The sequence below is a fragment of the Pelodiscus sinensis genome, chromosome 19 (genome assembly GCF_049634645.1).
Source record: "Pelodiscus sinensis isolate JC-2024 chromosome 19, ASM4963464v1, whole genome shotgun sequence".
Taxonomy (NCBI): domain Eukaryota; kingdom Metazoa; phylum Chordata; order Testudines; family Trionychidae; genus Pelodiscus; species Pelodiscus sinensis.
This window is the reverse complement of record NC_134729.1, coordinates 30,289,727-30,316,682: the sequence shown is the minus strand read 5'-3', so window position 1 is coordinate 30,316,682 and position 26,956 is coordinate 30,289,727. Positions and strand designations below refer to the sequence as shown.

The window sequence follows — 26,956 nt, the reverse complement described above, 5'->3', positions numbered from 1 at the left end:
TTACATACTAAGGGAAGAAGTCTTGTCATGAAACAGATTCAAAATCGGTTAAGGGACAACCAGGTTAATACACATCTGTTCTTTAACATGCACAAAAGTTATTAATAAGGTGCTATAAGACTCAATATTTAAGACCAACATTACAACTGCTACACTTTAACAGCTATAATTGAAAATATTGAGTATTTCTGTGAAGCCCCTGAAACTTTCACACACTGGAATGAAGTTCTCTGGGACTGGTCTCTATTTCGGAGGATGTCTAATCAAATAGTTTCACTGTGTGAGAGAGAGAGAGAGAACTTCTTCCATTATCAAAATGTGACTAGTTTTGGACAGATCTTTCTCCAAAACAACTGTAAGCAGAAAGCTGGAATTTGGCATGAGAATGGCTCTCACTGAGGAGCATCTGAGTGTAGCAGACATGCATGTGCAATTTTTACCAATATTTTAAAGGGAAGGAATGCTGTGCTGCACATGGCATGGCTAAATTAGCTGTACAATGTGTACAGGATACTTCCTGCAACAGCTGCACCGTTACTGTCATTTGGGGTTCAGACAGTGCACTTGTGGAATATTTCAAAAGCTACCATCTCCTACCATGCCCTTTAAATTAGACAGACTCACTGCAAAGCCCTCTCTCACTCACTGCACATTAGCTTCACAGCTGAAAACCTCATGTGTCAGACAAAGGTTTTAATGGTACAAGGAGCATTTCAAGAGAAATTATGGAATTACTTTTCTACTTTTAAAGAAATCCAGTATATTCTATTACAAACAGTAGATCATTAAAACAACTTGCACAAGTATACAATGAATAAGGCAAGGCAGTTGTAGATATACTTACATCATTCATAAATGATGAATGGATAGCCAGGAACACACTGTAGATTTCCAACTTGAAGAAATTGCTATTACACAGTTTGACAACTGATTACATAAAATACTAAGGCTGTATTTTAATATACACACAAGCAGGCAGAATTAAGGTTGTAAGAACAGCCCTTAACTTTGGTTATTCCTGACCTGTGCGTTCAACTAAGCAATTCTTAATGTAATTTTTTCTTTAATTCAGTATACTCAGAAAAGAAAGAAAATACTTCACAAATTTGCAAATCAAAATTCTTTTGGTTAGTGGGAACTAGCTAGGACTGTGAGAAACTCCAGATATACTTAAATGTAACGAGAAATTATGAAGCACAATGACAGAATAATTTCAAGTTGCTTAAGTGTAAATTATGAAAGTAGCCGCACACAAAACAATAAGGCAGATTTATGGTTAAATAATATCTACCTGTGAAAAGTGCTTTCTTGTTTTGCCTTGTGCAGCAGCTGGGGTCCAGATTTACAGATCATGCTGATTTATAAATTTAAGAAACTAGATGGCCAAATCTGATGTTCTTGGGTTGAAATTGGAGTTTTCATTCTCTTAGATGAGTTGCCTGTCAGTGCTCCCTCTAGGATTTCCCATCCATGAATGGAGTGAGTTTTGTCTTGTGCAACAAAATTGAGATCAATGTGAGCTTGCTCGGATGTGCGCCACCGTGGCACCAACCAGTTAGATATATAATATAAAATTTTGTTTCTAAGAAACAATATTACATCAAAGGATAATTAACAAGGTGCATGATCCTGTGGTACAGGAATCAGGGCAGGGAATGGGAGGAATGGGAGAGGGGGACTCAGGCCAGGGGATGCAGGATTCAGGGAAGGGGGTACTCAAGATGTGGGGGCTCAGAGGTTGGGGAGGTGGCAGCTCCTCGCTGACCTAATCTGGGCTGCCTATTCCTTCAGCAGTTCCTTGCAGGGGGTGGCCCAGGACAGGGCTGCCCATCCTCCCCCAGAAGCTGCTCACTGTGGGGGAAGCAGGGCTGGGCTGCCTGACCCCTGGCCAGCCCACAGCTCTTTATGGGAGGAAGGGCTGGGGCTGGGCTGCCTGACTCCCTCAACTGGTGGGCAAGGGAGAAGCTAGGGCTGCGCTGCTCAGTGCTGCTAGCCGGCAGCTCTTGGGATAAGGGGGACAGGACTGCAGGGTAGCAGCCACCCACCTGGTCAGTGCTGAAGCTGGGGGATTAGGCTTTTTTTTTGGGGGGGGGGGGGGGTCCACACAACAGGTTCAGCCCTTGCAGAACTGCTGCTGCTGCCCGCCATGAGGTGGCTCTGGCCCTGGCCAGGGCTGCCCGCTATGGGGCTCTGGGCAGGGCCGCCTGCGCAGCAGCCACCCACCACGTGGCCCCGCCAGCTGGGCTGCAGCGTCCCGCCCACCGTAGCTGGAATCAGGACCAGTGAGGCTGCCCCAACAGGGACAGCCTCACTGTACCACGGCTCCAGCCTGAGCAAAGGGGGGCAGGGTACCTGTCCACTGCCACGCAGCCCCACCAGAACCCCCCCCATCACCACTCACCTTCTGGTCCAGCAGGAAAATGAGTGGTGGTGAGCGCTGCTATGCAGCTTGGCAGGCAAGATGGACAGGCGTGAAATTTGTTGTGCGTGGCCAATGCAGGCTCACAGCTTAGAGTGAACCCTATTGCCTGCCACAGCTGACAATCTCCCTCTGTCCAAAAGAGGTAGAGAGGTGACGCAACATGCCCAACCTCTGTTGCAGAGCTGGGAATACAACTCAGGAATCCTGTATGCCAAACTTATACCCTCTAAACCAGGAGCAGGGAACCTTAGGCCCAGATGCAACCCTGGGCTTGCCTGGATCCAAGTCCCAAGGCTCAGGATCTCCCACCCCCCACACTGCGGAGTCTGCACTGGTGCTCCAGCCCCCCTGCTGCTACATCGTGGGGCTGTTGCCACTTTGTGGGGCTGGAACACACAAGATCTACTAGACTGGGCCCCCCTAGGCTTTGATGTGGAAGGGGAATGTGGGGAGTATCTTTTTCCTTCTCCGTCAGGAGCCACCTTTTTTGTTGTTGCTTCTCACTTGTGCGCAGCCCCCAACTGATTTTTTCTTTTGTCGGTCAGGGGTCCCCAACCCAAAAAAGGTTCCCCGCCTCTACACTGTGTCATACCTTTAACTTTTCACAAGGAGACTAATAAAATCTCCTGCTTCAGGTTGCAAACGGATCCCCTACAATGATAACATACTGCATAATCAGATAGCGTATTATTCTATGTTAAGCACCCAGTCGTGGCCAATTGGTGGATAAAGATATAGAATTTGGCAGACCTATGATCCGATTGGTATTAAAAACACAGGATTTGTTGTAACCTCTCTCAATTTACAGAGCATAGTCTATAAAATGTACTCTAAATCATGTGTTTCAGAAAAGGATCCAAAACAGGGATGTTTGCCATTCTAGTTCTATACTTCTGTAGATGTAGTGATCAATACCAAATTCAATAACTAATTTCTGAATATGTATAAAAAATTACCAGGAAATTTTAAAGTTAATTTTAAGCACCAGTAATCTTTGAATTAATATTTGTAGGTGTCCTATATTGTCACATTTTTAATAGTTAACATTATTGTGAATACCTGTTGTTTGATCCACAAGTACGCGTGAGTTGATGATGCGGCCAAACCGTGAAAACATATCTTCTACATCTTTTTGCGTCATTGTCCTTGGTAGTCCACTAATATACAAGTTAGCATCTTTAATAACTTCAGAACTTGGACGAGCATATGACACCTTCAAAAGAATTATTTTATGGTATGAAATTACATGAATGATTTGCTGTGTAGTAAGACACCCATCTAAAATCTTTCCTTTGCAATTTGGGCTATGATAGTTTCATAAAAGGAAGAAGATTCCCAGCAAATGAAAAGTAAGAGAGAAAAATGGTTTTTGTGTCTGATTAAAAAATGATACACAATCCTCTTCACTATTGGACTCTACTGACAATGAAACAAAGTGGCAGCATTACTCGGATGAGCCAATAAAAAGCCTAGCATTGAGCCTACCAACTGACACGATACACTGAGCAGCCCCTGAAGTAACTTTTGCTTTATGCATGGTATCTATTATTTCCTAATAATTTCAAAGAACCAGTAGCTATATTCAAGCACAGAACTTATCAGTTGAAGAACTCATGACATCTGTACAGGCTTTCAGCATCTGAGTTAGCAACAGTTCACTAGCGAAAGTACAGCTTTTAGCCTCTTTTCTAGCCTTCTACTTCAGAAAGAGTTACAAGCAAACATTTCAACAGAGCTGACAATTTGTCCTTTTCAGGACAATGATATTCATACATTGTGCACGTCTCCCTTGTTTTAAGGCAGAGCTCACTGAGTACCTGAGATTTACATGAGTTCAATCCAAAAGCCAGGCAACAATCTGGAATAATCTTACCTACTGTGCACAGACACCACAGTCGTCATATGTGGCATTGGGATAGAACCCATGACCTGCCAGTAATTATGTACACCAGGAGTATGTAAATTGGCACCTAGATACTATAGTGATGGGTGCTCTAAAAATGGAGGGAAGGAGAGAGAGAGAGAGAAAGAGAATCTTTGAAATAAAGCTATTACAGAAGCTGAGGTGTTTGACAGCTCATTCCACTACACTGTTCCCTTATATACACTGTTCTCGGTTTCTGGTGCTCACTGAAGCACAACATTAATTCAAGAAGAGCAAATGACAAAATTAAATACTCATCTGAGCATGGAACCTAAAAAGTCACAGGCTTATAAGAACTTTTTTCAATGTAAGTTACCAATATAATTCACAAATACATTTATAAAACAAATGGCCACTTTGAGCCACCTACATGGGCTGACCCCATTATGCTTTAAGAGTGATATTAAAAAACAGACACTTCGGAATCTTAGAGAAGAAAAAGGGCTGAAAACTCAGCAATCCACACTTCAGTGGCAGCTGCTAGTTACCAACATTTATGAAAATTAGTCCAAATGCTCTCAAAGCAATTTTAATACCGTAATGAAAGAACAAAACACTAATTAAATATTTTCAAAATAATTTCTCACCAGTCAAGCTTTTCAAATATTTTCTTGTGTCAAAAGAAGCACTGCTTTAAGTTATACAAGATATTAAATCAACAGGATTCATACTTGAACTTTTAATTTTACAGGGCAGATAAGGAGGTCTAAAAGGAATTACAGACACAACCAGAAAAGCTGACAGACTTGCCAGGCCCTTGGGCAAAGTCACGAACAAGCTCTGTGCTCCTGGGAAGGGCAGGGCCACTGGCCCTCAGTGCCACCTAGATCGTCCCAGGTAGAGATTTGAACCCCCACCCTCCATCAGCAGGCCTACTAGAAAAATGCATTAAAGTTTTAGAAGACAGAGTTCCAGTTAACTGTTCTTTATGTATAAGCTGCACTTTTATAATATTAAGCTTGTTACCTTAATTGTTTTTGACTGAAGTCTCAGGCCATTCAACGTGTTTATTGCTCTTTCAGCATCTTTAGCACTCACGTAGTTCACAAAACCATAACCTAAGCTGTGTCCTGCATGAAAGAACATTTTATATTAATCCCAAAGAAAAGAAAGGGGTCACTGTTGCAATTAAGTTAAATATATGTAATAAATCAAGTCTTTAGATAAAACTTCATCTAAAACATACAAAAACTTATTCCCACAATCACAAGTTAAGTAACTCAGGCCTGCCACAAACCATACACATCCATTTGCCACTTCAGACACTTGTCTGTCCTTGAGGCTATTTCACCCCAGGTGGCAAATGGGAGCCTCAACAAGACATTCAAGTCTGAAACAATGACTCAGGTACCCTGTGACTTCTGTGATCACAAATCAGCAACTATTTTGTCACTTAGGGCAGATTTAGACATGCAACATTTTCTGCTTTCATTTCTGATCTTCTCTTCCCCCCTCATTCTATATAGTACTAATCTGAGAACAATTAAAATCCATGCAAAAACAAATGACCCAAGTATATAAACATACAAAGCTTGAAAAAAAGAGACAGTGGCAAGTACGAAAGTTTGGCAAATCACTGTGCACCACAAAAGTCCTAAGATTATCAGTTTATCTGCTACTGACACAACTCAATCCTCCATCCCTGGTGGTAGAGTAGAGAAAAGGGTTTTTTCCCCTCCTATCTTTCATACCATTCTTATTTTGTTAAATATGTCATGCTCTGTATGTAAGACTGGAGAAAAGCTTCGGTCCAGGTGATTCATGCCATCTCTTTTACACCCACACCCACCCCCCTTCTGGATGGATATTCATGTCCATCCTTTTCTTAAATTATTCTTCATATCCCATAAATTGTTTGAGAATAAAATTTCACCTTTAAATCATCACAGACAGGAGGAACATCCCCGATTCTTAGATTGTAGATAAATAAGGCAGTCTAGACCAGGCCTGATACAGTTAATTTGAAGAGATGAATTCTCAAACATTCCTTCTCCAAATGTCAGCCCCAGCTGAGGTACCAAATACTAAGCCCATTTCAGGGTGCCTTTTGCCTTCTGGTTAGGCACTGCCACAAGATTATGCACATTTAAAGGATCTCAAATAATCTCACCTCAATACACTGACTCTCCTTCAAGAAAAGCTCCCCCATCCTTTTCTCAGATTATTTATCTCCCGGCTTCACAGAATACTTGGAAGAGGGTAAGGTGATCAGAAATAGCCAACATGGATTCAAAAACGGCAAGTCATGCCTGACCGACCTGACTGCCTTCTATGACGAAGTAACTGGCTCTGTGGACATGGGAAAGGCAGTGGATGTGATATATCTTGACTTGAGAAAAGCTTTTGATATGGTCTCTCATAGCATTCTTGCCATAAAGTTAAAATAGCATGGATTGAATAAATGGACTATGGGCAGCAACCAACGGCACGAAGATCTGGTTGGCGGTCGGTACCAAGAGTGCCCCAGGGATTGGTTCTGGGGCAGGTTTTGATAAACATCTTTATTAGTGATCTGGATGAGGGGATGGTTCGCAGCAAGTTCGCAAATGACACTAAGCTAGGGGAAGAGGTAGATACGTTGGAGGGTAGGAACAGGGTCCAGAGTGACCTAGACAAATTGGAGGGTTGGGCCAAAAGAAATCTGATGAGGTTCCATAAGGAGAAATGCAGAGTCCTGCTCTTGGAACAGAAGAATCCGAAGCACTGCTACAGGTTGAGGACTGAGTGGCTAAGCAGTAGTTGGGGAGAAAAGGACCTGGGGATTACAGTGGTTGAGAAGTTGGATATGAGTCAAGAGTGTGTATTGTAGCCAAGAAGGCTAACGGCATATTGGGGTGCATTAGTAGGAGCATTGCCAGCAGATTGAGAGAAGTGATTATTCCCCTTATTCAGCACTGGTGAGGCCACATCCAGAGTATTGGATCCAATTCTGCCATTCCCCCCATTACAGAAAGTATGTGGGCATACGGGCAAGATTTCAGCGGATGGCAATAAAAATTATTAGAGGGCTGGAGCATATGACTTAGGAGGAGAAGCTAAAGGATTTGGGCTTATTTAATCTAGAGAAGAGTGAGGAGGGATTTGATAGCAGCCTTTAACTACCTGAAGGAGGGTTCCAAAGTAGATGGAAAGAGGCTGCTCTCAGTGGTGACAGATGATAGGATGAGGGGCAATGATCTCAAGCTGCCATGATGGAGGTCTATGTTGGATATTAGAAAATACTATTTCACTTGGCAGGATGGGGGTGAAGCATTGGAATGGGTTACCTAGGGCAGTGGTGGACTCTCCATCCTTCCAGATTTTTAAGCTGTGACTTGACAAAGCCTTGGCTGGGATGACTTAGCTGGGATTGATCCTGCTTTTAGCAGGGAGTTGGACTCGACCTCCTGAGGTCTCTTCCTACTCTATGATTCTATGCGATTAAGGACTCCGGGGAAGAGATTGTATTATTTTATCTGATAGTCTGTAAGCTCTGCTTTGGTGGAAACCATTTGGTTTGAGGTCACTATGGGAGAAAACATGGCTGAGCAAGTTGCTCCAGAGGACCTTCTTCTGAATCATAGCCATTTTTGGTACACAGACCGGTTTCAGAGTAGTTCTCCCCAGACAAGAGGGATGTCCCAAGGTGAGACCTGACCCTCCATGACCTATGTACTAAAGAAAAATTAAACTGTCTAATATTTCAAAGTTGAATACACTTAAAGAATGACATCTTTCTAGTATCTGCTCTGGACAATCCATGGATAATAGCAGTAGACTCTTACACATTAATCCTCTCAAAAGTACCCATACATCTGTACATGTATGAGACTAGCTACAGCAATATCGAAGGAATCTCGAGGGCTGCAATGATTCAGTGATTATGTAGAGTACTTGGAATAACTTATTATATGGGAATATTTAATATATGTACAATATGCTGTGATATTAATGAAGTTGTACACATTGGAAAATGACAAAACATATTACATAAAAAGATCAGAAAAGATCTACATAAAAAGGGTAGGCGTAACTTTGAAAATGAGCAGTCCTGTGGCACCTTAGAGATTATATCATGAGCTTTTGTGGGTAAAAACCACTTCAACCTCATCTGATCAAGTGGATTTTACTTGATCAGTTATCTGAAGAAGTGAGCTGTGCCCACGAAAGCTCATGATACCATCTACATGTTTTGATAGTCTATAAAGTGCTACCAGACCATTTGTTGTTGGTTTTTTTTTCCAGGATATATTTGTTAGTCTCTAAGGCGCCACAGGACTGCTCATTGCATTTAAAAGATGCACCAGCGCAACATGGCACAATGTGTGCCAAAAGCACCATTGTAAATTTCACACCTCACTCAATCACTAAAGATCAAATGCTTCCAACTTCTAATAAATCTGCTACATCTCCCAACTAAAATGGCCCTTTCATCATTTTTCCACACACAGGAAACCAGCTGGGCAGCCTGTGATCCAAGGGCAACCTGTGGCCAAAGGGCCACATGCAATCCACTAAGGTTCTATGTGGGCCCCATGAGACATTTTGTTTACCATTGCCCCACACACAGAACACCAGTAGTGCAAAATTATGAGTATGTTGATATACTGTAGAACTTATACCACATTATATCATTAGCTCACATCATCTGCTACCCTTCCTTCAGCAGGGGCCAGTAACAAAGCCAAATAACCCTAAGCCAGACAAATCACATTTCTATAAACAGAGTTTTTAAATAATAATAATGTCTACTATTCTGGATTGAATAGTGTGTTAGTCCAAGGCGTGCTATAAAGATGCAGTGTTATACCAAGTATGGACTACCACTTGCATTTGAACAGCTCGATTACTATTAGCTCTTGTGCCACCTCCCAACAAGGCCTTAGCCCTGGTGGCAGTCACCAACCCCCCAACACGGCTCTTACCACCAGAGCACCTGCCCCTCAACACGGCGCCAATCATGGGAGCAGTCATGCCACTTATCTTCCAGGTCTAGCAGGAAGATGAGGGCTGCTGTGCAGCTATGGGAAGGACGTGGGAAGACTTAGAATATTTTGTGCGCAGCCATGTAGGTGCACACCTTAGAGAAAACACTGGTTATGGGTATTTTAAATAAATGTATACAATCCCAGCTATGCAGTGAAACAGACCTGGAAAAATAGGTAAAGTTCTCCTGCTCTGAAACTTTCACAGTTTGTGTCACCAATTCAAAGAGTAGAAGCCCCAGAACAAATTAACACACGGCTTCAGGGTTTGTAGACAAATTGCTGCTTCAGAGCTTACAAATAAGGTCTTCATCCTACAAAACACCTAGCAATACACAGAGGCCTTGTCTACAATGGCAAGTTTCATTGCCATTTCCCCATCACCATGTTACTACACTCACTCAAACCATTCCTCATACGGTCCTCCAAGAACCAAAGTGGCATGGAGTGTGGCTGCATAAGCGTCTCTTGCAGAAGCTGAACCCTGTTAATCTTCAGCAGAGAGATGCCAGCCAGAGTAAGGTCAGCCTGTGGATAAGGGGAAGTTACTCACCTGGCGTAGTAACGATCATTCTTCGAGATGTGTCCCCATGGGTGCTCCACTCTAGGTGTCGGGCTTGTCCCGGCGCCGCTGATCGGAGGCTTTTCATAGCTGTAGTCGGCGCCGGACCGCGCATGCGTGGCAGGTCCCGCACGGTTTCTTCAGTCCCGCGGTCCGGCCCCTCTGCCAGTTCATGTCACCGTCCGGAATCTGTAACGAGACAAGGAGACAGACCCAGAGCGGGGAGGAGGGCAGGACGTGGAGCACCCACGGGGACACATCTCGAAGAACAATCGTTACTACACCAGGTGAGTAACTTCCCCTTCTTCGAGTGGTCCCCGTGGGTGCTCCACTCTAGGTGACAACATAGCAGTAGTCAAGATGCATACCGGGTCAATGATTATCTGTAGATGCTAGAACTGCGGAGGCTACTGCTGCGTCCAGGGCCCAGCGCCGTACTATAGCATAATAATGAACGAAAGACGTGCTAGAGGACCAAGTGGCTGCCCGGCAAATGTCGCTGAGAGCGATGCCTCGGGCAAAGGCGGTGGAGGTGGCCACCGCTCTAGCGGAATGAACGATAGGTTGAGAGGCGAGAGCCCTTCCTTTCAGTGAATGACACATCGTGATGCAATCAGTAATAAGCCTAGCTATCCGTTGCCTGGAAAGAGGATTGCCTTTGGAACGCTGTGCTATGGACACAAGTAGCCTGTCCATATGTCTCCATGAGCGAGTTCTTTCTATGTAAAAAGCGAGTGCTCGTCGCACGTCGAGCATGTGAAACAAGGCCTCTGATGGAGAAGCATGTGGCCCGGGATAAAAGGCGGTTAAAACTATAGGTTCGTTGATATGAAAAGAGGTATTGACCATGGGGATGAACGCCGGATGTAGGCGCAATGTCACTGTGTCCTTTGAAAAGGATGTGTAGGGAGGACTTGCCATTAATGCTCCTAGCTCGCTAACTCTGCGTGCCGAGGTGATAGCCAGTAGAAATACAACTTTCATTGTTAACATTCGCAGCGATATCGATGCCAACGGTTCAAAGGGGGGATGCATGATCGTGCGTAGGACCAAATCCAGGCTCCAGGCTAGTGAAGGGGGTCTGTGAGGTGGGTGTAGGTTCATCAGACCTTTTAAAAATCTTTTTGTGATTTGATGGGGAAAAAAAAAAATCGAGTAACCTTGCAGTGGTTCATGAAAAGCACTGATCGCTGCTAAATGAACTTTCAGGGTAGACATGGAGAGACCGGAATCGTGAAGCTGGAGGACATAATCCAGGATCTGCTGCAGAGGAGAAATAAGGGGTTGCACGTTTCGAGTTCGGCACCATTGAGCAAACCTGCGCCATTTCGCCAGGTAAGTTTTCCGAGCAGAAGCTTTCCTGCTGCTCATCAGAATAGTCTTGACTCGTTGTGAGCAAAGGTGCTCGTCATGTTTGAGCCAGTTATCAGCCACGCTGTGAGGTGAAGTGAATCGAGTCTGGGATGCAGGAGAGCTCCATTCTGCTGTGATAACAGGTCTGGGTGAAGAGGGAGTGGCCATGGTGGGCATATCGACAACCTGTGCAAGAGTGGGTACCACAACTGCCTCAGCCATGCCGGAGCTATCAGAATGACTGTCGCCTGTTCGAGCATTATTTTTTCGAGAGTTCTCGCGACTAGGACTGTCGGGGGGAATGCGTAAAGGAGCGATCTGTGCCAAGTGGTCAAAAGAGTGTCGCCCAGAGATCTGCTTCCCATCCCCGCTCTGGAACAGAACTGGGGACACTTGGCATTGTGCGCTGTGGCAAAGAGGTCTACCCTCGGCATGCCCCACCTGCGGAAGGTGTAATACAGAACGTCTGTTCTTATCTCCCATTCGTGATCTACCGGGAATTGTCTGCTCAACGAGTCTGCAATGACATTGCTGATGCCAGGTAAGTACGACGCTGTGATGGTTATGTCATTCTTTATGCACCAGTTCCACAACCATATTGCTTCTGCACAGAGGGAACGAGATCTGGCGCCTCCCTGTCGGTTCACATAGTACATCGCTGCCACATTGTCTGTGAATACCCTCATGGTGGTGTGCCGTATGCGTGGGAGAAAATGCTTGCATGCTAGGAAAATGGCACGCAACTCCAAGAGATTGATGTGATAGGTCTGTTCTGTGGAGGACCATTTGCCCTGAACGCGATCGTTGTCCATATGCGCACCCCAGCCTATGAGAGATGCATCTGTTATAAGCACAGAGGGTTGAGGACGACGGAATGGGACTCCGGAAAGGAGATTTTCTGAGCGTTTCCACCAATGTAAGGAATCGCGGACATGAGGTGGCACAGCGACCGTCTTGTGAATGTTGTGCTTCTGTGGAAAGTATACTCTCCGTAACCAATGTTGAAGATTTCTGAAGTAAAGTCTTGCATGAGGGACCACGAAGGTGGTGGATGCCATGTGGCCTAGAAGACGAAGACATGTATGGACGGACACAGTTGGAGTGATGCCGAGGACCTTTACTAGGTCTTGTATCGCTTGAAACCTGTTTAGAGGTAAGTATGCCCTTTTGCCGGCAGCCAACCACGATGCTCTGCGCATGGATATCGTGGTGGCTACCGATCTTGTGGCAGTATCCGCAACATCCATGGCTATGTGTAGACTAGCCCTACAGCAAGCATACCCCTTCCTGTACGACGGTGCGGAGTATGGCCTTATCCTCTTCGGAGGCGTTCTGGGCAAGCCCTGCCAACTTGGCAATATTATCGAACCCGTGGTTGGACCCGCCGCGTAACTGGCGATGCAAAGAAGGAGGGTAGACGAAGAATAAACTTTCCTCCCGAAGATGTCCAGTTTTTTGGCCTCTTTTTCCGCTGCTGCATTTTTTAACTGCGGATTTTTGGCACGATTAAGGGCTGCATCTACTACTAGGGAATTCGGCTGAGGGTGAGTAAAAAGAAATTCCAAACCCTTGGAAGGGACGAAATATCTCTTTTCCGCCCGTTTTGATGTAGGTGGGGCAGAAGCCGGGGTGTGCCAGATCTCCGAGGCTGGTTCGAGAATGGCCTCGTCAATCGGAAGTGCTGCTCTTGACTGCTGAAAAATTTACACCCGAGACAGCAATCTGTATCGTTTGGCCGGTACGTCCGCCATCTGATCATTTTGTGTCTGCGCCACCCGTTTAAAAAGGTCCTGAAATTCTCGACCGTCATCCGGGGGTGAAATGTTTCCTTGAAATACAGCCTCGTCCGGAGAAGATGAGGAAATGCCGGCTGCGGTGCCGTGTTGTGTTTCCCGTGCCGTTGCAACGTCGGTGCCGAGGCTCTTGGATCAGGCACCTTCATAGGCAGCCGCCCATGAGCCCGTGGTGCCGCTTTCTTCCCTGTAGCCTTAACAGCGGTTGACTGCACCAGTACAGAAGAGGAGGGCGCCACCGACTTATGCCTCTCCGGTTTTTGTTTTGCGGGTTGACAACCCGTTCTGGAGGTACCCGGTTGGTCACCCTCACTGTGTTTAGATAGAGGGGCCGCGGCCAGGGAACGCGCCAGGGAGGCTTTCTTCCCCTTCTTCTGAGTCGACCCTGTCAACGGCGAAGACCTCCTTTTGCGCTCCATAGGGGGATCTCCTTGAGGCGTTTCAGAAGGCTGAAGAGCCTTATCAAATAGGATGAGCTTCAGCCTCATGTCCCTGTCTCTACGTGCCCTAGCCGTTAACTTGGAACAGTGGGCACATTTGCTCGGCGCATGGGACTCCCCCAAGCAACGTATGCATGCGTTGTGGCCGTCGGACGCTGGCATGGGGTCTTTACATAAAGAACATTTCTTAAACCCCGGTGAACCAGGCATTTTGAATTAACTGGGTTCCAACAGTAAAACGAACTAGTAAAAACAAAGCACTAACTATGTCAAAGTTCAACTGTATAAATTTATTTTATAATAATTTTTTTTTTTTTTTACAATAACTAACAAACGAAGGAAGTAAAACCTGAGGAAAACTAATGAAAATTTTTAACTTCTCGATAGAAAGAAGCTGATTCTGAGGAGAGACTCTGATCTCCATCAGCAGTCAAGGACAGTTGAAAGGAACTGGCGGAGGGGCCGGACCGTGTGACTGAAGAAACTGCGCGGGACCTGCCATGCATGCGCGGTTCGGCCGACTACAGCTACGAAAAGCCTCCGATCAGCGGCACCGGGACGAGCCCAACACCTAGAGTGGAGCACCCACAGGGACCACTCGAAGAAGAAGTGTAGGATTATAACCACTTGTTCCATGTTCACCTGCTGCACAAGCACAGACTGTCTTCTTCGGGACAGTAATGGGGAGTGGTCACAGAAGACCCCTTGGTGCTGCTTCCTGGTATGCTGATAAATACACTGACACTTGCCTCCTTGCTCTCTGGGGCTTTTCACCCACCCTTTCCTGCTGGGCCAGTTCTCTTGGTCTCCCCCAACCAACCAAGATCATCACTCCCTCCCTGCCTCTCCTCACCCCCCCAATCCAACGAGCAATACAGACACTGGACCTCTTCAGGTCTGAGGAGAAAGCAGTTTTGGGCACAGATCCAGGAAACACCCTCCCCAAAGAGGATCAGAACCCCAAATAAATTATCTAGTCAAGCCCTCTTTATCAACGAAAGGAGAACGTACACACTGCTCCCCCAGATAATTATTTACCTTGGGCTTGATAATAAAATCACTTTTATTTACTAAGTACAAACAGTAGGATTTAAGTGGTTGTAAGTGAAAAAAGAGCAATGTGAATTACAAGTTTAAAACAGAAAATGCATAATTAGTTTTAACACATTAAAGCTTATTGCAAACTTACCCTAAAACTGTTCTTCCAGCTAAATCTCCAAGACAGGGAAGATCTTTTTTCCCCTGGAAGTATCTCATTATCCCCTGTGGTGTATCATACCATCCAAAGACCAACAGCCTGAAAACTCTGCATCTTAAATAGCCCTCCTTTTTGGCAGGAATTCTTTGTTTCTACATTTTCCCCTTCCATAGAAAATTACCTGGTTGGACGCTACCAGTTCAGGTGGTCACATGTCTAACACTAACCACTGCTTAGACTTAAAAGGAGAAAAGAGACTGTTTACAGGTGTAGTCCTCTTACTAAAAGTGCCTCTGCTTATTTTCTGGGAAGACCCTGTGTGATGCAATCCAGCCTTGCAGACTATAATTCCCATGAGTCCTTGGGAAAAACAGGAAGGAACTGACTCTTGTGTGGAGAGCTAGAGTCTCTCCACGTGTATGAGAAGAGAGGCCTAGCAGTCTGGGACTCTGCCCTTGGATTTTGGAACAAAAGGGGAGCCAGGCTTCTGTGGAGGTTTTTGATCCAATCCAGGAGTGCAGCTACAGACTGAGACTAGAGGCCTTTGGAACTGGGATCTAGCAGGCTGCTTCTGATAGGCACAGCATGAGACTAAGTAATTGAGCCTTTTTGGGAAAGTGCTGCCTGGGACAGAGCTGCTGCCTAGCTTGGACCCTCTTACACACTGCCTACAGAGAATCTCCACTACAGCTGCAGTTCTTCAAGTGCGCCCATGCAAGCAAGAGTCTGGGACTCTGAGTCCAGGGGTGTGCACACTCTGGGGTGTGATCAATATTAGCAGTGCAAATGCTAGATATATAAATTCCAATTATTGTTGAGCACTTTGTTAATGTTATTCATTGTTAATCTGTTAAACCTTGTTTATTTAAGTTAAGTAAAGATTGTTTTAATGTAATCTATTAGATGTACATGATTTGTAGTTGTTCTGGAATTAGATTCAGATTACAGCTGGAATTAGTATATTCCTGGAGGCTCTCAAGGCACACCAATAAGTGTGTACAAGGCTAGCCAGGTGGAGGCACCGCCATTGTACATTCTTTATAAGCAAGGGACTGCAGCAAGGGGGTAGATAGGTTTTCCCCAAACATCACCACCACTGGGGTACTCAGGATCTCCTTTTATGTCACAACCATCAGGTGCCCCTGCACACCTGTGAGTGTGACCTGATCCCGAGTAACCCGGGGAGGAAAAAGGAGGTTACACAAGATGATCACCAGACATTGAGGGAAACACTCTGATGGCTTTCGTTTACATATTTAAAACCATTCCATACTCCGTATTTCTAACTGTACATGCGAGAGGAGAGAAAGGAAGGGAAGGACTGGGCTCTAGTGGAGTAAGCTGCAAGGGGAGGAGTAAGCTGCAAGTGGTCCCCAATCATCACCACTCAAAGACAGGTTGTGAATTCATGTCAGCCACAACTGTAGCGGGCACATATGAAGCTTGGAGTGCTGGATCATATAAGTGCAGGTAGCCATAAGTCCCAGAAGGTGCATGTAGTTCCTAGCCATGGTCATTGGGAATGCCCATGTGGCCATGACAGCTTTTCTGATAGCCAGAAAACGTGATGTGGGCACGGAGGCCATGGACGACGTGGAGTCCAGTCGGGCGCCACAAACTCTTATGAGCTGAGTGGGGACCAGGGTAGGCTTGGCCATGTTCAGTAGAAGACCCCATTCCTAGAAGAGTTTTCATACTAGGGCAATGTGAGCCAGCACCTGGTCCAAGGAGGGGCCTGGACAACCCAGTTGTCCCAGTAAGGGAACACTTGTATGCCCCAATTTCTCAGGATGGCAGCAACTAGGGCCGTATATTTTGTGAACATCTGAGGGACTACAGAAAGGCCAAAGGGGAGGGCTGTAAACCGGTTCCTACCCAGGAGGGAATGTCTCTGGAGAGCCAGGGTGTGAATCCCAGGGACTTTAGAGTGGCCCAAGTATCTGTAAGGCCATGCAGATGCTGAGCCGTCTGTTTAGAGAACAGCGACTTTGAAGGGGAGGTCCTGAATAGCAACCTGGAGCTCAGGAGGAATTCCAGATCCCTGCAGCCACGAGCTGTGGTGCAAGACCAGTTCCATGGCCATGGTGTGGGCCGCTGCATCCGCAGTATCTAGGGCAGCTTGTACAGCAGCTCGGGAAATTATCCTGCTCTCCTCTAAAAGGGACCTAAACTTAGATTAGGAGTCCCTGGCGAGTAGCTTGGCAAACTTATCAATAGCAGCCCATGTATTATATGCCTAGTGACTCAGTAGGACCTGCTGGTACTCTATGTGGAGTTATAAGCCTCTCAAGGCATAGGTCTTTCTGCCTAGGAGGTCCATCTTTTTGGCATTGTTTCTTGGTGTGGCACTCTATTGCATACACGGCTCCTTGTGCAAAAACCTCCTCTTGCGCAAGAGCCGTTTTTCCGGAAAAAAGGCAGAAAAACGACTCTTGCACAAGAGGAGGTTTTTGCACCAGAAGGAGCTGTGTAGACGGCTCCTTTTTGTGCAAAAGCTTCTTGCGCAAAAAGCGGCCGCTCAATTATGCAAATGAGGCGTGGCAATATTCCACACAGCCTCATTTGCATATTTCTTGAGCAAAACCAGCACAGTGTAGACAAAGCCTAAGACTGGTGCCAAGCCCTGCACAGTGCCAGAGAGGGACACGAGTGGCTAGGTGCCTCCTGCACTGGAGCCGGTATGTTCTAGGTTGCCGGTGCTGGGCCCAAGGCTGCCTCCATGAGGATAATCTTTCCTGACACCCCCTTTCCTGTTTAGTGCATTGTTTCATGCCTTTAGATATCTTACAAGCCTCAGACAAGTGGGCTTTACTGAGGTACTTCAGGCTCTATGGAGGTTCCCACAGGACATGGGCTTCTGCTATTTCTCACAAGGCTTGAAACCTTGGAGCCTAGGCACGCCCTGCTGGATGCACCTGGGACGTGAAGTGAGCCTCAAGGCTAAGCACTACTTGCTAAGTGCTACATTTAACAACTGCTAATGACTATTAACTACTAGATAAACAATGAACTATGAAAACTTTAGCAAGGAACTGAACAGCAAGGAAGAACTGCTAAGAGGCGTTTGCAGAACAAAGCACATTCCAACAACTGTCATGAGTGTTAAGAAGGAACTGAGGGGCCAGCAAGGGTCTAGATTAGCCAGGATAGCAGCGCCACTCCAGGGGACTCCCCTGTTGACTCAACGGATACTGCTAAGGGAAAATATTCTGACAACGCGTGCACATAGCACGTGCACACCTACATGGAACGGACATGAGCAATCACTTGAAAAGACCCAATCTTTTTCCCATGCTGAAATGGAGAGGCAGGGGGGAGGGGAGAGGCAGGAGAAACCTGGGTCCACCCTCTACTATGGATTGCAGCCCAGGGACCCTGGGATAGCAGCTGTCTGTCATGTCTCTGGTAACCAGCTGCATGACAGTCATGAATCTCTGGGCCACTTACCCATAGCATTCCCCAGCACCTTCCTTTCTGCTGATTCTTCCTCCTGGTACCAGTTTGCACTGTCTCCTCCCAGACTCTCCACAACAGGTTCCCTCATCAGCTCCTTCCTCCCACAGAGCTAACAAAAGGGAAGTCCTTTTAAACAATTGGTTCTTAATTGGCTCCTGGGTGTTCTGATTAATTTGACTCAGCTGAGTCTCCAAGCCTCCCAATTGATTCCAAGTGTTTTAATTGGCCTGATTGCTCTGATTGATATTAGCAGTTCTTACTGGTTCTGGATCAACGCTCCTTAGTCTACCCTGGGAACTAGGACCTCTTTAATTTAGAGCTAATACATTTCCTTTCTATCATTGTCTTGGAGCCCTCCAGCCTGATGGTCACCCCATTCCCCCCCGCACAGAGCTGACATCTCCTTTGATGCATTCCTGATCCTCTTCTGGGAGGCATGCCCCATAGTTTGAGATGAGCGTTTCTCTGGAAGGTTACTACCTAGTCTCTCAACCTAATGCCATTTTTTTTTAAATTGATTACCTGGAAGAAAACAGAATCTTTGCAAATAAAGTTTGCAAATGACTGAAATACTGATAGGTTACTAAGCAACTTACAAAGTAATCTAGATAGTCTATAAGGTGCCACAGGACCTTATAAAGCTAACATGTTTATTGGAGCATAAGCTCACATGGACAAAGACCCACTTAGTCAGATGCATGTCTAAGTGGGTCTTTGCCCACGAAAGCTTATACTCCAATAAACTTGTCAGTCTAAGGTGCCACAGGACTCCTTGTTGCTTTTGCAGATTCAGACTAACACGGCTACCCCTCTGATACAAATAGCTTTGTAAATTATGTGGAAATCAGAATTTCAATAGTGCCAGTGCAAGACCGCAGATCTAGGAGTAAAACCACAGAAATGAACCCAGTTATTTACAGGATGGGCAGCTGTTCTGGAAACCAGAAACTCTCAAATACTTAGGGTCACTGTAGCAAACCATGAGAACATGAAAGGGAAGCTATAGCCAAAAAGATAAGATCCTAGGATGTATGTAGCGATCTATTAAGAATAGGCAGACAGCATTACTTGCTCATAGAGCACTGGCAAGACTACTACTGGAATACTGCATCCACTTCTGTTGCTTATACTTCAAAAGGAGGCTGAAAAAACTGGAGATTTCAGAGAAAAGCTATGAGTGTGATTCAAGGAAACATCTCAAGTTTCTCATTTCATTTTATATCATAATGAAAAAGCTAAGAAGTTCAATTTAGATAACCAAAAAAGTTTAAGGTCTTGATCATAGTCTATAACAGGGGTTGGCAACCTGTCGTAGGTGGCGTGCCAAGATTTAACTTATACACGGATCTGTCTGCCGGGGGAAAAGGGGAGACAGAGAGAGAGAGAGAGAGAAGAGAGCAGGAGCAGGCTGAGTACAGTGACCATATTTTCTGAAACAGCTGCAGCTAGCGAGAACAGTTTAATTTAAATTAAACAGATTTAACTCTCTCATGTTAGCTTATCAAACTTTATTTAAAATAAAAGTAAAATATTATGTCAAACATAAAATGTTTCAATGTTTTCTTTATGCCAAGGGTGGGAAACCTTTTTTGGGTCGGGGTCACTGACCTACAGAAAAATCAGTTGGGGACCACACAAGTGAGAAGCAAAAAAAATTCCTCCAAAAACCCCCCAACCCTCACTGACGTGGCCCTCAGCTGACACACCTCACTCATCTGGTGCTCCAGCCTCATGAGGTGAGGGAAAGGGACAGGGATGACTGAGGTTCAGGGTTTCCCATAGGCCAGATTTACTCTTCTGGGATGCTGGAGTTATTGGATTTTATGGACCCCCTTAGGCTATGGGGCAGAGGCAAAAATGGAGGGAGTATGCAAGACAGGGCTGCCAGTGAATGGGATAAGGATGGGGGTGCAGGATCTGGGAGGAAGATGGGGTGCACAGAGGAAAGATTGTGATGTCTGGGTGGGAATTAGAGTGCAGAAACAGGCCGGGAGTAGGGCATCTGGGTAGGTGGAGGGTGCAGGAGCGAGGAAGGGTGCAGTGTGTGGGGGGCCAGGAAGCAACGTGCAGGAGCAACAGTGGATGCAGCCAGAGCCAGACGGAGGCATGGGCGAGCCGGGCAGCTGCCCAGGGCGCCAACTGATGGGGTGCATCTGGCTCCCGCAGTGCTGGCCCGCCAGCATCCCCACCGCAGCACTGGCCAGCAACGCCCTTTCCCCCACGGCCATGGGACCCTACATGGCCCAGCGCGCGCATCAGCAGCAACAGCTGGGCCGGACTGGGCCGCGTTTGCACCATGCGCCCCAGGGGCAGGCCTGCGCACCCTAAGGGAGTGGGCCCGCTCCCCATGGGCGGGCCCACGTATGCGCCGTGCGCCCGGGGGCAGCGCCGCACACCTGTGCCCGAGGCACCAGAATGCCTTGGGCCAGCCCTGGATGCAGCAGCAGGGCACATTCACCCAAAGTATGCAATTGGGTGTCAGGCCAGGCTGGGGGGAGAGTGCAGGGAAAGAATGGGGGTAGGTGTCTTTCTAGGAGGGAGAGTACAGGAACAAGATAGGGTGTCAGAGCAAGCTGGGGGTGCGGGGTCTCGGCAGGGGAGAGGGGAGTGAGAGAGAGAGGGATTGGCCTGTGGGGATTTGGGCATCACAGGGGATGCTTACCTGGCTTCACGCCCCCTTGTAGCAACTGCTGTGGCCAAACGGTCCCAGGCCAGCCCTAGAGCCCCTGCTGCCATGGCCACACGGTCCCGGGCTGGCCCCAGAGACACCGCTGTGGTGACCAGGCTGTCTGTCCCAGGCCAGCCCCAGAGGTGGCGCTGCCATGCGGGACCGGCCCCAGCAGTGCTGCTGAGGAGCCTCAGTCACACAAAGATGCTGCCTCTCACCACAGCCTAGCCTGCTGCTGGGGAAAAGGGTGGGTGCTCCAGCAGCTGCATGAAGGAGGAGGGAAGGGGCTGAACTACTGCCCCACGTGCTGTTGAAAATCAGCACGCATGCCACTTATGGCACATGTGCCATAGGTTGTCAACCTGGTCTATAGCAGCTCTCAGGCAGAAAGTATGGACACTGGGGAACTAATCTAGTAGATGCAATGTCTATGAATTAAAAACTAGAAAAATTTTAACTGTAGGTGAGACTTTTTCTTACAGAAAGTAATTTATTAGGGAAGAGATAAATTAATCACTTGAATCTAAATAAAGAGGCTTCATATTTAACTCAATTACAAGTTACTGGGCCTTAAAAATGTTCACTTATATCAGTGGTCCCCAATCTTTCGTGGCTGCCAGGCATCCAGAGGCGGGGCCGCTCACACGCCAGGCATCCGGGGGGTGGGGCCACGCATGTGCCACACGCTGGGGGTAGGGGCCACCCACATGCTCTGAGCTCAGAGCTGGCACCGTACATGTGCCACGTGCCCGGAGCAGGGGCTGCCTACACACACCCTGCACCGGGGCCAGTAGCCACCCATGCATCGTGTGCCCAGGGCCAGCACTGCACATGTGCTGCACCGTGGGTAGGGGCCGCCCATGCGTCCTGAGCCCAGGGCTGGCACCGCTCATGTGCCGCGCACTGGGGGTGGTGCCAGCCCAGATGTTTCGGTGGACATACATAAATGCCCCGGCAGGCACCATGGCGCCCGCGGGCACTGTTTTGGGGACTACTGACTTATAGAGTAGAAACAAATAATTTTCTTCAACACAGGAATTACCATGTTCTTCAGCCTGTGTTATGCAGACCAGAGTATGCTAAAATAATTATATATATGAAGTTAGGTATGTAATAGCTCTTTCTAGTCAGATCATTTGTCTAGCACAGAATATATTTTCCAGGTGTGATTTTATATTACCAGAGACATAATGAAGCAGTGGAATACAGCTTACAGCAACAAAAGTGGTCAGAGGGATTAATTTATGAGATAAGATTCGAGTAACTAAATCTCATAGTTCAAGCAGCAACTAAGAAGGGATTCATACTGAGGCCATTTTCAAATATCTGAAGGATTAAGAAATAAAAAGATGGACAGGAATTACCAAGAACTGAAAAAACACACTCACTAAGTAAGTAGTTTTCCCTTATAAGAAGGTTCATGTCATCATTTCTGCAAAAACCAAGATTTTGTCAAATAAAATACCATCAGAATGAGCAAAGATCATCTTCCAAATGTTAACCAACACAATACTGTCTTCACAAGTATGCATATAAGTGCCAATGTCTGCGCTGCTACTCACAAATTGCATCCTGGAACTACTTAGAAAAGTAATGAAACAGTCAAGTACTGGACTGTGTTCATAGCAAAGAATGATCCAAAAAAATACAAGCCAGACGAAGGTGTAGAACAGACACTCCACACTAGATTCTCCAGAATGGGATCAGTGGTAGGGAATGAAAAAGAGAGGAGAATGAAAAGTCTCTTCTCTGCCAGAAGAATAAAAGTCGACAAAGGAAAGAGAAAGAATGGAAAGCTCTACAAGATTAACTTGGATGCTTAGGAGTCAAAAGATTAAGTCCGTTGGCTGGATCTAAAGGGAAAATTAGAGTTCAATTCCTCCTCCTTCAATTCCTCCTCCCTAGCATCTGAATGAAGTGTTTGGCTAGGCTTGGTATTCAGTTGGCCCAGACCTCATTCTTGGCTCTCCATCTCCCATGGTTAATAAATGTTTCTTGCTGGGAGTAATGGGATAAAATTAAGGAACAGAACAATGATGATTATCAAGAAAAACAGTCCTAACAGTTAATGTATAAGATTGCAAAGCAGATTCATTGAAAATGTGGTGGAATGCCTCTAGGCCTAGATTTAGTGCATTTAAAACTAGTTTGAAAAAAGTAACTGATGATGTGTGTCAGGTTCAGGTCTGCCCTGACTGGGCAATGGACTGGATGGATAACTACTACGGTTCTTCTCCTTCCCTCCATTGTCAAGCTTCTGTGTAAACCCTTTATGAACTATTTCTGCTCATATTACCCATATAGCCACATATACATCTTCAAGCTGAAGGAACTTTTTGTATGGCTATCAACTAAAAAGGAGTACTGAAAAATTCTTAAAAAAAAAAATTAAGACAAGGATCAGAAGTGATTCTAGATGTCAGTTACACTTAAAATTGTAAAAACCATTTTCACTGCTATCACCTTGTTATAACAGGCATGTTTTCGAATATTCACCTTTTGCACATTTTACATGCTTTGTCTCTAAAAAACCTGACATTCTGTTAAAAAAATCGTTTTTATTCATGAGAATTGCTCAGCCATTGAATTCTGAAGCTTCAGAATTGACATATAAATAGTTCTTAATGAACCTTTGCTAATTTTGAATAAGTGAAGAAGAATCTTTGAAATCTATAGCTCACCAAGTGCAATAGAAAATTCCACTAGGCTGTGAGCTTGTGCACAAGTAGAAATGGTTGCAGGCAAACATGCATCTACAGGCAATTTGCTGGACACCTACTTGGTAACAGGAATTTAGGACCCTCACCTACTGAAGGAGATTGTAAACCTCAAGATTTTGAACTAGGATGGGCCGAATTTGTAAATATAGAAAGCTGTTTAGTATTTCAAAAAAATACAGCACCTTTATACCTCCAATGACTATTATTTCCACACAAACAAACTGATAAAAGCTCTGCTTGTAAGCTAATAAGGTGGAATAGATATCAAGAAAGTTTAACTCTGATAACATTTGATGAACTTCAAAGAACCATCAAATTCCACAAGATTAAGCAGGTCTGTGTTTACTACTTTCCCCTCAGCCCCATCCTGCCTTCTTACTTAAACAGCTTAGGAAGTTACAATGGAATTAGCAGTAGAGCAATGTTAAATATACAAAATAAAGCACTCAAATAAGAAAATTCTTAAGGTAAGATTTTCTCCTGCAACAATTCATCAGGCACATTGCACATGTCATATTTCCCTGTTTTGAAAATTGTTTGCACAGTTAATCCCATAAGGCCAAGTTAACACTGCAGAAGAATTTATTCATTGAACAGACTTGTTCACAAAAGATCTGAATTAAGTTAATGAGTTGCACCGCCTAATCAAAGATGAATTTAGCCACTCAATTTACGAATCATCTTGACTTCGTAATACATCATTTCTTCATCTTAACTAGTTTTGTTAATTCTTGTTAGCTGTAGAAAATACAGGATTTAAATTATCTACTTTAATTTCATTTAAATCAAAGGTTTGAACAAGCAGTCCACCACCAAGCAAAAATTCCTTACAGACTAGAGTATACCTGCAACTTTGTCCCGAATAAGTTTAGCAGATTCAACTTCGCCAATACTGCTAAATAGACTCCGTAACTCATCCTGCGTCATGTTTTGAGGGAGGTAGTTCACAATTAAATTTGTTCTACCAATATCATCCCTGCAATCTTCAGCCATGTGATCTTCATAACCATTAGACATTTTATAAAATATCTGCAAAGAGAAAAAAATCAAATAAGTTCTATACCTTCATTTTAAAATAAGCTGAATTTTCTCTGTCTGTATTCTATTGAAAGCTTTTTATTTTAGGAAGATGAAAACAAGTAGCTATTTCAAAACTCTTATGTTATCTTTATTTTTTAATGAGAACTCCAGTGTTTTTCAAAAAAATCCATGGTTTCATCATCTTAAACCAACACATCTGAACTTCTGAAACCCCCCCAGATGTTCACATCAATAAATGGGGGAGGACCACCCAGAGGTGAAAATACATTTTATGTGTATTTCAACGTATACATAATCACATATACAAAACTATGTTAAAGAGAGCTGCTGTTGCCTCTGTAATCTTAGTTCAACCTATTGCTCATATGCATAATAGACTCATAGAATCATAGAATAATAGGACTGGAAGGGACCTCAAGAGGTCATCGAGTCCAGCCCCCCACCCTCAAGGCAGGACCAAGCTCCACCTACACCAATGTAACATAGGAAATCTGTGGCAGAGATTGAAATAGAAGCCAGTTCTAAGTCCAGTGCCTTAACTACAAGTTAATCCTTACAAACCTATGTCTTATGCACTGCCCAGCCTTTATAAAGAATGTGGCAAAGGCGTTGTGATCACATGCTGCCAGTTCTATATGAAAGCTTTAATAATTCATTATACATACACAAAAGAGGCAAATTAAGTTTTAATAAGAACTAGGAATGTTGGTGAGTAGTCAACTGGAATATTGACTTCTTGCTTAAAACCGGCTTAAAAGCCAGTTCCCCCCAGCACCATCCCTGCGGTGCTGCCTGCCTCTCCAAACCCCTCCCCGGAGGCTCTTTTACAACATTTAAATGCAGAGCTGCAGCGTGGGTGGCTCCCAAAGCCAGCACAAGACAGGACTGCTCAATCCTGGCTTGAGTCAGCTCCTGGAACTAGCCCTGCTGTGGCTTTGCAGAGCAACCCTTATTGATTAATCATGTATTCCATACAAATTATATCAACTCCACAATTAGCCAGATAACTACAATTTAACATCCTTAATAAGAACCTGAATTCCAGCATTTCCTAATTTAGGGCTTGACTTTGCAACTCAAGCATACTTTTAACAGGGGTCGCTATTTATTATAATTTTTAAAGTTTTGTTTTTAAAACTACTCTCCCCACCCTTGCTGCCTCTGTATATCAGAAGCAGCAACAGAGGAGGGGGAACAAGAACCGGTGCTGGGGAGGGGAGGGGAGAGAAGAGAGCTGGCTTAAAAGCTAGTTTCCCCCACAGCACAATCTCTGCAGTGCCACATGCTGCTCCCGCCCCGCTGCTGCTTCTATCAGAGTCAGAAAGGGGAGAGGGGGAGAGGAGGGGAAGCAGTCTCTGTTTGCGGTGGCCGGGGCTGGTTGTGGACAGAGACTGCTGGACTGAGCAAACCTGGCTCTGTCGGCTCATGCTGGTCCAGGACCACTGCGACTCTGCCTTTAAATGTATTAAGAGCTACCTGGTTCTTACTAGATTTAAAATGCAGTCGTCACAGAGGTCCCACCTCTGTCCCAGCTCATGCTGGTCCAGGACCTACCTCCGCTGCATCTCTTTAGTTTAAATATAGTAGGAGCTGGTCTGCCCACGCGCCTGACTCCTACTATATTTAAACTAAAGAGCGGCAGCTGGGATAGCTCCTGGACCGATGCAAGCTGGGACAGAGCACCTTCCCTTATTGCCTAATCGTGTAGTTGATACAAATTGTATCAACTACACAACTGGTCTATTACCTGCCTCTTAACATCCTTACCTTTCACCCAAGTTAAATCAGCAACAGGACTTGAATCCAGAACTTATAAATTCACGACAGAAATGCACTATCTGAGCTAAATGCAATATTAAACTGTTACCTACTATGTGGGTCAGATATCAGAAAGGCAGGTGATATAAACTTTGCCAGTGACTTACATAACTAACTGGGAATGTTGAGACTAGGATTGTCAGGTATTATTTCTGGCTCAGGAGGATAAAGAGACCTAGTTATAGAAAGCCCATACAAACACAGAGGTCTGGACCATTCATACTCAAAAACAAAGTAGCTAGATGGCTGAGACTTGGTCTGCAACATAAGAAACTAGATTTTTTTCCACCTGTTTGAAATCATCTTGTGCAATCTCTGAGCTGGGGAGAGGAATTATACTTCCTTGGCTCCTAAACTAGGAATTACTGAGAAAGGTTACACACAAAAGGCACAAAAATCAATGGAAGAATTAGGACTAGAACTCAGAATCTCAGTTCTTAGAACAGCTCCTACTGAGCAGACTGATGTGTAGGCTGATAGTGTTTAAATAACTATGGCTATGTCTACACTACTTTTTTTGCAGAAGAGGCAATACAAATGAAGCGCTCATTAGCATTTTCTTTTACTTCATTTGCATAATCTCTTCTGATCCATTTT

The 26,956-nt window shown here is 45.2% G+C and overlaps 1 protein-coding gene across 4 annotated transcripts in view; it reads right to left on the bottom strand.

Annotated features, from left to right (window-relative positions):
• ELAVL1 (ELAV like RNA binding protein 1) overlaps nt 1-26,956 on the bottom strand; it is a 132,285-nt gene that overhangs the window by 31,544 nt on the left and 73,785 nt on the right. For all 4 annotated transcript variants that reach the window (XR_012896753.1, XR_012896752.1, XM_006122441.4 and 1 more), the window contains 3 exons: nt 24,346-24,529; nt 5,313-5,416; nt 3,482-3,635 (listed from right to left, as the gene is read on the bottom strand). Coding sequence is in view for 2 of the 4 variants with exons in the window: in XM_006122441.4 (XP_006122503.1) it covers nt 3,482-3,635; nt 5,313-5,416; nt 24,346-24,517 (430 nt within the window). In the remaining 2 variants the exon portion in view is untranslated. The remainder of the gene's footprint in view (nt 1-3,481; nt 3,636-5,312; nt 5,417-24,345; nt 24,530-26,956) is intronic.